Genomic DNA, 12686 nt, shown 5'->3' on the forward strand with positions numbered 1-12686 from the left:
CCCACAATCTACCAGAGCAGGTGGGCCCAGGACATCAGCCAGTGGATGATGCTTTAGTGTTTTTCTGTCTAATTTCTGACTTCTGTCTCTACCCTCACTGGAACTCAATGTGGCAACTGCCGGAGCCAAGCTGCATTTCTGCCAGAGCTGATGGCCAAAACCCATTCCTGCCTAAATGGGCATTTCCAAAACAAAACAGGTTCAGAGTCACGGGCCAGACCCTTTACATCCTCTCCTCTCTAGTGGAGAGTCTGACAGCCCCACGTGCTGACAGTGGACGCCCCCAGCTCCAGGCGGCAGGTCGTCACGGGGCAGCTGTCGCCCAAGGCACCCAAACCTCTGCCTTTTCCTTAGTAACCGGTGGTGGAGGTGTCTCGCCACGAAGAAGGAAATGGCCTGCCAGGGGCCCTTGTTTGGCTCCTGAGGGGTGAACGAAATGATGAAGCTGCTGGGCAGCTCCTCGGGTAATAATCACTCCTTAAAGACAGCGCTCATCCTACTTCGATCCACACACCGTTTACTAAAGGAATCATACAGTAATACACATCCCGACGCTCTCCCTAAAATTCTCATTTAGCTTTTTTTCATTAAAAATGATTTCTACCTTTGAAATTTCCCAGAAAGCGTGGTCTGTTTTTTGCTACTCTAAATACATTGTCAAAGACAGATAACTACTACTGTCATATGAATGTAAAAGGAGATTTATAAGCCAGAAATGCATTCTCTGGGAAATCAACTTTTAAATGACCCCATGAGTCCACTGCATCGATTTCACTGTGAAGCCCTAGGATAAAGCAGTGTGAGGTCACATGTCACATGCCGTCCCAGGTCAATGGCAGTACAGTCTGGGGGCCGCTGCCTGCACTCAGGCCTGCCCAGGTGGAGGCGCCGTCAGGTAGTGTGCAGAGCACAGGGTGTATTTCTGCGGACTTGTTAACTGTGGACCAATAGGAATAATGGCAGGATCTGCAGGAAGAAATGTCACAACGGGCTCATCACACACCGCACCACAGTGGGAGGCTGAGGAGAAATGGCTCCAGGCCCAAACCCTGGGCTCAAACCCTGGCCCCACAGGTGGGTGGAAGCAGGCCAATTTCATCCAGTCCAGAGCATTTTCCTGGCACCATCCAGTGCACAGGGGTCTTCACCTGCCACCCTGGGCACGGGTCTCCTGCCATTTGCAGCCCACCCAACAACAGGTGCAGACATGCATTCCCCACTTCCATCACCAGCACCAGTTCTCCACCAGTTCCTGCAGCTGTGGAAATTCTCTGGCACCAGCCGTCACTAAACCCCTCACTGCCGCGGGGCATGGAACTCCTTCCTCCAGTTCCCTAACGGTTTTGCAGTCACCATGAAATATGTTTTATAAAAGAACTACAGAACCGGGTGAAAAAGCGCCACCCTTCCCAGTGGACGCAACTCTGCATCCTTCCTTGGACAGTTCCTACGAACGTCTGAAGTGACGAGTGTGCGTGTGGCCGTCCTGCACAGGCGCCTTGTGGGAGTCCTAGTGACATCCGTTGGTTAGGTGGGGGGTGTCCTTTAGTCCCCAGGATCTCACTTTCCAGCAAAGCTCAAACTACTGCTGCAACTGTTTCACTGACCCTTAAAAGGGGCGGTAAGTCAAGTTTTGCTCTCTGAGGAGTGATCTTGTCAATAACATTAAGAAATCCTAAGGAATTTCAAAAGGTCTGAGAAATGCCCCCAGGAAGCTATAGCCTCAAGGACATGAGGAAGAAGACCGATGGAAAGCTGAGGGGTCAGCTACACGCTGATACAGAATCACAGAAAGACAGATGCACACTGCCAGCTCCGGCTGCGCAAAGGTCGGGTACCCGGCAGCACTGCCATTTGGCCCCCTCCTGGGCTGCGCTCCCTGCGCCTGGGCTACATCCTGCAGAGCCTCAGTGGGAAGTTCTCCGTGATGAGATGATCCGCATGAAGCAGCACTACGATGTTGACCTCAAATTCTGGGAAGAGAAGGAACAGGCGTCATGCTCACTGGCCCCCACAGCGAACTCAATGCCGATCCCCGCAGGGGCGCAGCGGCTCTGCAGGTGAGGAGAGCGCGGGCCACAATCCTGCATGATGCCCTCTGCGGCCAGAAGCGGTGCAGATGGAAACACTGGGGCCTCCCTCAACTCCTCTGAGTACATCTGTCTTCCTGCCTGGGACAGAGAGGCAGCGGCCTCCCCAACCACACAGTCCTGTCCTCTGGCTTCACTAGACAGAATCTTCTAGAATACTTCCATTTGTACTCTGCTCTATCTTCGGATTTCCCACGGTTCTTAATGGACAGCAGGCCCGCAGCTGTCTGGGTCTGCCTCCCACCCCCAGTGAAAAACACAGTGAGGAACAGCCAAGGGTGACTGCTGCTCTTTGGAATCCTGGTTTATCTGACACACCTGTTTACACACTCCCCTCTTACCTTTTAGCAGGTGGGATTTTTTGTCTACTGGCTCTGTAGCTGCTGTGGGTGAGCCTTGCTGATGGCAGGAAAGGGGTGTGTGAGAGGGGAGCTTTGGGCCAGAGGGGCAGGCCTTGCCCTGAGGCAGCTCAGCTGTGCAGGGCTCTGGGCTCAGCTTGTCTGAGGCCCCACCTGGCTGGGGTGCTGAGGACAGGGTTCCTGAACGCGGCTGTCCACCTCCGCCCAGCACGAGCCACAACAGGAGCCGTGGGGCATAGGCCATCCCGCGTCTTTGCTCACTCTGATCGTTCCAGCTCGAGAATGGCCCCCGGGCCTTCTGCTCGCCCTTTCTGTCCACTTCACTATTCCCCCCTGGAGGGAGCACAGTGTGACTGCAGTGGACAGAGGCATCCAGCAGGCACAGATGGCTCACGTGAGGGAGCTGGGGGTTTTCCTTGCAGCACAGAACACTCAGCAGGGCAGCTACAAGACAGCCATTCTGTGCAGGCACCCTAACTCAGGTGGGTTCCCGCTGGAGGGTGGCCTCAGGCCTGACCGTGCACCTGAAGTCACCTGTGGTCAGTACAGGTGAGGAGGGCATGGCCCAGATGTTAACTCGGGATGTGGGGCTTGCTCCCACCGCCAGGCCTGGAGGTGCCGACCCCGAACCCGAGCCAGAGGGTAACCTCAGCTGGCTACACTGTAGCCACTCCAGGGACCACAAGAGGCTTGGTGTTCAGATGATGACCACACGCCACCTCTTTTCTGTGGGGACTTCCTAACTAACAGTGTCTATCATTTTCCAAGCCCCAAACTGGACTAAAGTCAACATCAGGCATGAAGACAAGAGCTTTACTGGTATCGGCTGATGGATGGAGGGCATTATTTATATGGAAAAGCCAGAGGCATTAAATGTTATATGGAGACTTTCTAAATGAAATAAGAGATAGCATGCAAAGAATGTAGGTGCTTAATGTATAACACAGCAAAAGGAACATTTTGGGGCCTTATCGAAGTTTACGTAGGAGAATCAAGTTGAGAAATCAACAGAAAAGGTCCTCCTTCTTAACTTAAAATCAGTGTATTGGGAAGTAAAAACACCACCTTCAGGACAGCATGTCAGAGTGCCAGGGGCTACTACACCGGTGGCCACGGGGCACTGCCCACAGGACACGCAGCAGCAGGGGGCCCCGGGCCAGGCCCCACGCTCCCTCCAGGTCCGGTGCCTCTGGTGTTGTCTGGGCACACAATGCCTGTTCGAGAGTCACTGTATTCACGGTTGTGGAGAAGAACTGAGGTACCCGAGCTCGGGTGAGGTGTGCCCGGTATTGTCAGTGGCAGGCGTCCCTGCCCTCTTACGTGTGTGGGTGAGCAGCCGAGCCTGCTGCCTTCTTTGCTGCTGACGCGGGTTTCCTGAGCCTTTCGCCCTCACCCCAGGGCCACGCTTCAGAGAAGGTACGTAAGTGGCCCCACAATCATCACCCCGAGCTCCTGACCCTGGTGCTGATCTGGGCCCTCACTCACACTCATGCTCACACTCACCTAGAGGCACAAAAAGGCCCGAACAGGGCTCAGTGAGCCAGATGCGACGGCCCCTCCTGCTCCTAAACAAATGGCGCATGCACAGCTGAGGAAGCCGTGCTGCCCAAGCTACACTATGTGGGAGTATTTATAGTAAAGTCACAATCTAATTAAAGAAACAAGGATTCCCTCTGGACTAATCCTACCACCACACAGTAAAAGATTTAGGGGGAGTATGGCATTAATACAACGTGTTGGCCTTAGGAACTAAGTTCCCATTTTTCAGTGAAGCAGGCTAACAGCAGAAGCAATTGCCACGTGCCCTTATCACATGTATTTATCACTGAGTCTCAGGTATGAGTCAGAAGGCCGTCCGGGAAAGCCCGGGAACACTGTCTGTGGTCCCCTCATTGGTTTGCGGAATGTGGTGGCCCCGAGGGCGAAGTCCATGTGCGTCTTTGTAGTGGGGGGTGAGCCCTCCATGACCTTCATAAGCATGATGATTTCAGTAGGATGGATGCATCATTAAATATTTCATAAGAATATTTAAAAATATGGAAATATTCATGATATAAAGTGAAGGGAGAAAAAGCAGGAGAAAGCACTGTGTCTGTAGTGATTCAGATTTTGTGGTCAAAATATCTACCCACGCGATCATGGAAAACGACCAAGACACCCCACGCTGGGGAGCAAAGCCTTCAGGTAGACTGATGTTCACACTGGATCGCCCCACTCTGGGTCTCGGCTCAAGGCCAGCCTGTCAGAGGAGCCGCCCGCCCTCCCCAAGCACACTGCAGCGTGCCCTGGTGTCAGCCCCTTTCACAGGGCATGTCATCACCACCCGGCCCCAGGGGCATGGTCACCGCTGTCTCCCCACGTGACACTGGAGTTCCCAGGCTGGGGCTCCCAGCCTCCCTCTGTGCCAGCCAGCAGCGTCCCAGTGAGCTCCCCGAGTGACTGCAGGATCAAGCGCTGAGTAGGGACCCAAGTAGCCCCCTGTGTCTGTCCAGGCACTGGGTGGCCCTTTCTGCCGGCCTCGCCCCCCATGGGAGAGCGCGGCGGCCACAAGGCTGAGTGCACTCACCCACTTTGAAGTTGGTCGTCTCCAGTGTCGGGCAGGTGAACAGCCGGGGGAAGACCATGTATATGGGGACAGAGAGGCCCCGACAAACATCCCCATCAGCGATCTGGATATTCTGAATCTCCGTGGCATCGCGGGCATATCCTTCTGCACACCCTAGAGAGAAAGCATCACAGGGTCAGAAAACAGCGACCATCCAAACAAGCCCCTTTCGACTCCACGAGCATCTGCTCCGCACACTTACCTGCTTCTCCCACCTGCTCTACAGGACTCTTGGACGGCCCGGTCCCTTCCCTCCATATTTCACTTTCTCAAATACACATGCATGAGCATCGAGAGGTGTGCCCTGACTTTCACCACGCCGTGGGGGACCCTTACCACAGGTCTCCACACGGACCAGCTGCAGCTCTATGCTTTTGATGGCGGCCTCTGAGCTCTCGACCACCAGCTCCCCCGTCAGTGGCTGCGTGATGACACAGTTGGTTGAGTTGAGATGTCCTCTGATGAGAAATTTGGGAAGCAAGGCTCTCTAAAACAGAACAGAAATGGACATTAGGCAGCAGGGGAAATTAGTCAAATACCACTCTGGTACAAAGGAAAACTGAGAACAAATTGGATAACTTTTATAAAACCCACTGGGACCCTGTTGGACCAAATGGGGAAAAGCTACAACAGAACCTACTTCTGTCAACTTAATGAACAGCCTCAACTGTCAACTATCAACAACTGTCTCCAGACAAAACTTCTGCCAGAAGGTATTTATTCTCAGTTCTGTTGTTATAAACTTGCAAGTGTCTATGTATGTTCTGACATCTGAGGGTAACTATTAGGAAAATAGAAATAGGACATTAGAGGAAAAAAGGAACAAACAAGGTAATAGAGAAAAAAACAACCCTCACAACCGTAATCAATCAGACTAAAGACAGGAGAAGAAGAAAAGCAAAGTATACCAGAGAACAGGGCATAATAAAAGGAATAAAACATCCAACAGTGATTGTTAATTAACAATAAAACACTGTGACTATTAATTAAAAAAGAATGGGTTAAATTCTTCTATTAAGAAACATTGTAGTTTAAAAAACCCACTTATAAGAGACACTTGCAATGAAATTGTTTCAGCTCAGTACCTCTTCCTTACCATGTCTGTGACCTATTTTTGTATAATTTAGATTCCTTAGAAATAAGTAATATAAACTTGTTTTAACCAATGTAAGTGACAAGGGGGCTAACTGGGACACTATGGGGTAGTTCTGTCCTCACAGCCCCAGGTCGGTGGAATCAGGGCAGTGGGAGATCTCAGCAGCAATGCTTCCAGTCAAGGTTCAGATTCCTTTGAGGGGGAAACCTGGTCCACGGAGGCTGCGTGCTTTCCAGAAGCAGGAAGGGCTGGCTGGGGGGCTCCCCGAAAGGCTCCCGATCATCCACCCCTGCCTCCTCTGTGCTTCCTGAGGGATAAGGCCGAAAAACCACTCTTGTGAACAGGGCTCCCAACCCGCCTTTACCCTGACTCTAATCAGCTGGGTCCAGAGAGCAGAATGCTGGAGCAGAGCAAGGGAGAAGGGCCCTGTCCCCTCTAAGGAGAGGGGAGTGGCCACGGGCCAGGCAGCGGGGGCAACAGCAGGAGAGGGTCTCCGAGCACAGGACACCACCACGGGGAGAAGACAATAAAAATAATGAACAGTACAGTACGGTAAGTAAAAGACAGTAAAAAAGAATTACAAACACAGAGCCTTAAAAACTTTTCCAAAACATTCTTTTAAGTAGCTAGTGAGTTTAAAAAGAAATCAAAACTGAAAACAGACTATTTTGGGTACAGACAGTAATCAGAAATTTCCTCTTGCTGACGACTTGATATACAAATTAAGAACAATCAGGCAACAGTGTGTCAGTGGGATCTGGTAACTAAGAAAATACCCCTGGCATTGGAGGGTATGGGCCTGTTACCTCTTTGACATTCTGTAAGGTTTCAGGTGTGATGGTGAAGTCCACGGGACTCGGAGTCAGCTTACCCCCCTTCTGAGGCTGAAACAGGAGGGAAAACCAAAGTCAGGTGCTTGAGGGCCAAGAGTTTGGGTCAAACTTCTTTTCCCTTTTAAAGAAATGAGAGCAGCATAATGAACCAGGAAGAACCTGGTACTAGGAGCAGGATCCTGCCAAAAACAACGTGTGCTCTGTCAGATTTCTTCATCCCCCATGACTCAGCTTCCTCATCTGTAAAGGGAGGGCAGACTTTGTGATCTCTCAGGTCCCTTACAGGTCCAGGATTTACATACGGGACCTAAGACACAGAGCAGTATCATCGGGGATCTTTATTCTAAACGTCTTAGCGCAAGAGCTAACAGCAGAGCGTCTGTGATGTAGGTGCCGTTACTGCCGCCGGTCACAGAGGAGGGCGGTAATGCACAGGGAGTTCCGATGGCTTCCCAATGAAGCTGGGCCTCAGCCCAGGTGGCCTGCCTCCAGCACCGGGTTATCGGCCACTCAGCTGTGTGATGGTCTACCTGGAAGAGCCACTCACTTCTATGAAGGCAATAACCGTATGTTACCACATTCAGTTAACAGCAGTTACCTCCACATTACAGAACTGCAGAATCCATCAGTAGGGCCATGCTTCACCAGGGCCTGCCTGTGTCTTTTACACAGGGGCTGGGATCCAAACGCCACTACAGCCGGTGGCAGGGGAGCCACGGGCAGGAAGGGCATGCAACAGTCCGCCAAGTTTACACATTTACCGAAAGCATATTTGAAGGAATATTCTTGTTACTAGGTCCATGAACATGTTCTTCAGTGAACAGACTTGTCCTCACAGCAATGACAGGGACATAAACCTTGCCTACTACAGGTCATGGCTTGGCCTTCTCATGAAATCATTCCCAAAGAACACGATTCTCAATAGCTGAGCTGACAAACTGCCGCTGGGAGGGATGAAGCCCCCCACCACTGTGCCTGTGCCCCCCTGCATGGCTGGCAGCAGGACTCTGATCTGGCCTCATTCTTCCCCAGAGTTGGATGCTCTTTTCATTAAGGACATAAAAGGCTGTGCCCCTTTTAGGGAATAATCCACATAAAAAAAAAAAAAATCCTGGAGGGGCGGAAGATGGCGGCGTGAGTAGAGCAGCAGAAATCTCCTCCCAAAACAACATATATCTATGAAAATATAACAAAGACAACCCTTCCTAGAATAAAGACCAGAGGACACAGGACAATATCCAGACCACATCCGCACCTGAGAGAACCCAGCGCCTCGCGAAGGGGGTAAGATACAAGCCCCGGCCCCGCGGGAGCCGAGCGCCCCTCCCCCCAGCTCCCGGCGGGAGAAGAGCAGGCAGAGCGGGAGGGAGACGGAGCCCAGGACTGCCGAACACCCAGCCCCAGCCATCCGGGCCAGAGTGCAGGGCGCTCGATACTAGGAAAACAGGGCAGCAAGAACAGTGAACGGGCACTGGAGGCCGGGTGCCGGAGGACATAAGAAAAGCACGAGACTATTTTTTTTTTTTTTTTTTTGCTTTTTTGCTGTTTTGTTTTGGCGAGCGCTTTTTGGAAGTCTTAAAGGGATAGGGACCCCAATACTAGGGAAACAGGGCAGCAAGACCGGTGAGCAGAGGCCCGAGGCTGGCACCGGAGAATAAAGACAAACGAGCAAGCACCTTTTTTTTTTAATTAAAAAAAAATTTTTTTTTTTTTTAATTTAAAATATTTTTTTTCTTTTTTTTTTTTTGGTGGTCATTGTTTTGTTTTGGCGGGTGCTTTTTGGAAATCTTAAAGGGGCAGGGCGGGACACTTAATCTAGAGGTAGGGAATCCGGGGATCTCTGGGCACCCTAACCCCTGGGCTGCAGGGAGCAGGGAGGCCCCTTACAGAGATAAATAGCCTCCCAGCAGCTCCTGCTCCAACGTGACTCCACCATTTTGGAGCAGCTGCCCGAGCCAGGCCACGCCCACGGCAACAGCGGAGATTAACTCCATAGCAGCCGGGCAGGAAGCAGAAACCCTGTCTGCGTGCAGCTGCACAGCACAAGCCACTAGAGGCCGCTGTTCTCCCAGGAGAGGAGGGCCACAAACCAACAAGAAAGGAAGTCCTTCCAGCCGTCACTCGTCCCAGCTCTGCAAACTATTCCTATCACCATGAAAAGGCAAAGCTACAGGCAGACAAAGATCACAGAGACAACACCAGAGAAGGAGACAGACCTAACAAGTCTTGCTGACAAAGAATTCAAAATAAGAATCATAAACATGCTGACAGAGATGCAGAGAAATACGCAAGAGAAATGGGATGAAGTCCGGAGGGAGATCACAGATGCCAGAAAGGAGATCGCAGAAATGAAACAAACTCTGGAAGGGTTTATAAGCAGAATGGATAGAATGCAAGAGGCCATTGATGGAATTGAAATCAGAGAACAGGAACGCATAGAAGCTGACATAGAGAGAGAGACAAAAGGATCTCCAGGAATGAAACAATATTAAGAGAACTGTGTGACCAATCAAAAAGGAACAATATCCGTATTATAGGGGTCCCAGAAGAAGAAGAGAGAGGAAAAGAGATGGAAAGTATCTTAGAAGAAATAATTGCTGAAAACTTCCCCAAACTGGGGGAGGAAATAATCGAACAGACCACGGAAATACACAGAACCCCCAACAGAAAGGATCCAAGAAGGACAACACCAAGACACATAATAATTAAAATGGCAAAGATCAAGGACAAGGAAAGAGTGTTAAAGGCAGCTAGAGAGAAAAAGGTCACCTATAAAGGGAAACCCATCAGGCTAACATCAGATTTCTCAACAGAAACCCTACAGGCCAGAAGAGAATGGCATGATATATTTAATACAATGAAACAGAAGGGCCTTGAACCAAGGATACTGTATCCAGCACGACTATCATTCAAATATGACGGTGGGATTAAACAATTCCCAGACAAACAAAAGCTGAGGGAATTTGCTTTCCACAAACCACCTCTACAGGACATCTTACAGGGACTGCTCTAGATGGGAGCACTCCTAGAAAGAGCACAGCACAAAACACCCAACAGATGAAGAATCGAGGAGGAGGAACAAGAAGGGAGAGAAGAAAAGAATCTCCAGATAGTGTATATAACAGATCAATAAGCGAGCTAAGTTAGGCAGTAAGATACTAAAGAGGCTAACCTTGAACCTTTGGTAACCACGAATTTAAAGCCTGCAATGGCAATAAGTACATATCTTTCAATAGTCACCCTAAATGTTAATGGGTTGAATGCACCAATCAAAAGACACAGAGTAACAGAATGGATAAAAAAGCAAGACCCATCTATATGCTGCTTACAAGAAACTCACCTCAAACCCAAAGACATGTACAGACTAAAAGTCAAGGGATGGAAAAACATATTTCAAGCAAACAACAGTGAGAAGAAAGCAGGGGTTGCAGTACTAATATCAGACAAAATAGACTTCAAAACAAAGAAAGTAACAAGAGATAGAGAAGGACACTACATAATGATAAAGGGCTCAGTCAAACAAGAGGATATAACCATTCTAAATATATATGCACCCAACACAGGAGCACCAGCATATGTGAAACAAATACTAACAGAACTAAAGGGGGAAATAGACTGCAATGCATTCATTCTAGGAGACTTCAACACACCACTCACCCGAAAGGATAGATACACTGGGCAGAAAATAAGTAAGGACATGGAAGCACTGAACAACACAGTAGAGCAGATGGACCTAATAGACATCTATAGAACTCTACATCCAAAAGCAACAGAATATACATTCTTCTCAAGTGCACATGGAACATTCTCCAGAATAGACCACATACTAGGCCACAAAAAGAGCCTCAGAAAATTCCAAAAGATTGAAATCCTACCAACCAACTTTTCAGACCACAAAGGCATAAAACTAGAAATAAACTGTACAAAGAAAGCAAAGAGGCTCACAAACACATGGAGGCTTAACAACACGCTCCTAAATAATCAATGGATCAATGACCAAATCAAAATGGAGATCCAGCAATATATGGAAACAAATGACAACAACAACACTAAGCCCCAACTTCTGTGGGACGCAGCAAAAGCAGTCTTAAGAGGAAAGTATATAGCAATCCAAGCATATTTAAAAAAGGAAGAGCAATCCCAAATGAATGGTCTAATGTCACAATTATCGAAATTGGAAAAAGAAGAACAGATGAGGCCTAAGGTCAGCAGAAGGAGGGACATAATAAAGATCAGAGAAGAAATAAATAAAATTGAGAAGAATAAAACAATAGCAAAAATCAATGAAACCAAGAGCTGGTTCTTTGAGAAAATAAACAAAATAGATAAGCCTCTAGCCAGACTTATTAAGAAGAAAAGAGAGTCAACACAAATCAACAGTATCAGAAACGAGAAAGGAAAAATTACGACGGACCCCACAGAAATACAAAGAATTATTAGAGAATACTATGAAAACCTATATGCTAACAAGCTGGGAAACCTAGGAGAAATGGACAACTTCCTAGAAAAATACAACCTTCCAAGATTGACCCAGGAAGAAACAGAAAATCTAAACAGACCAATTACCAGCAACGAAATTGAAGCGGTAATCAAAAAACTACCAAAGAACAAAACCCCCGGGCCAGATGGATTTACCTTGGAATTTTATCGGACATACAGGGAAGACATAATACCCATTCTCCTTAAAGTTTTCCAAAAAATAGAAGAGGAGGGGATACTCCCAAACTCATTCTATGAAGCTAACATCACCCTAATACCAAAACCAGGCAAAGACCCCACCAAAAAAGAAAACTACAGACCAATATCCCTGATGAACGTAGATGCAAAAATACTCAACAAAATATTAGCAAACCAAATTCAAAAATACATCAAAAGGATCATACACCATGACCAAGTGGGATTCATCCCAGGGATGCAAGGATGGTACAACATTCGAAAGTCCATCAACATCATCCACCACATCAACAAAAAGAAAGACAAAAACCACATGATCATCTCCATAGATGCCGAAAAATCATTTGACAAAGTTCAACATCCATTCATGATAAAAACTCTCAGCAAAATGGGAATAGAGGGCAAGTACCTCAACATAATAAAGGCCATCTATGATAAACCCACAGCCAACATTATATTGAACAGTGAGAAGCTGAAAGCATTTCCTCTGAGATAGGGAACTAGACAGGGATGCCCACTCTCTCCACTGTTATTTAACATAGTACTGGAGGTCCTAGCCACGGCAATCAGACAAAACAAAGAAATACAAGGAATCCAGATTGGTAAAGAAGAAGTTAAATTGTCACTATTTGCAGATGACATGATACTGTACATAAAAAACCCTAAAGACTCCACCCCAAAACTACTAGAACTGATATTGGAATACAGCAAAGTTGCAGGATACAAAATCAACACACAGAAATCTGTGGCTTTCCTATATACTAACAATGAACCAACAGAAAGAGAAATCAGGAAAACAACTCCATTCACAATTGCATCAAAAAAAAAAAAATACCTAGGAATAAACCTAACCAAAGAAGTGAAAGACTTATACTCTGAAAACTACAAGTCACTCTTAAGAGAAATTAAAGGGGACACTAACAGATGAAAACTCACCCCATGCTCGTGGCTAGGAAGAATTAATATCATCAAAGCAATATACAGATTTGATGTAATCCCTATGAAACTACCAGCAACATTCTTTAATGA

At 48.0% G+C, this 12686-nt stretch overlaps 1 protein-coding gene across 3 annotated transcripts in view; it reads right to left on the reverse strand.

The window, feature by feature from the left end:
* Positions 1–496: 496 nt before the first annotated feature.
* VPS26C (VPS26 endosomal protein sorting factor C) overlaps positions 497–12686 on the reverse strand; it is a 48509-nt gene continuing 36319 nt past the window's right edge. For all 3 annotated transcript variants that reach the window (XM_036899236.2, XM_036899233.2, XM_057504517.1), the window contains 4 exons: positions 6957–7034; positions 5391–5541; positions 5016–5168; positions 497–1973 (listed from right to left, as the gene is read on the reverse strand). In XM_036899236.2, coding sequence (XP_036755131.2) covers positions 1891–1973; positions 5016–5168; positions 5391–5541; positions 6957–7034 — 465 coding nt within the window. In that variant the 3' untranslated portion in view covers positions 497–1890. The remainder of the gene's footprint in view (positions 1974–5015; positions 5169–5390; positions 5542–6956; positions 7035–12686) is intronic.

The sequence above is a fragment of the Manis pentadactyla genome, chromosome 1 (genome assembly GCF_030020395.1).
Source record: "Manis pentadactyla isolate mManPen7 chromosome 1, mManPen7.hap1, whole genome shotgun sequence".
NCBI classification, from domain to species: Eukaryota; Metazoa; Chordata; class Mammalia; order Pholidota; family Manidae; genus Manis; species Manis pentadactyla.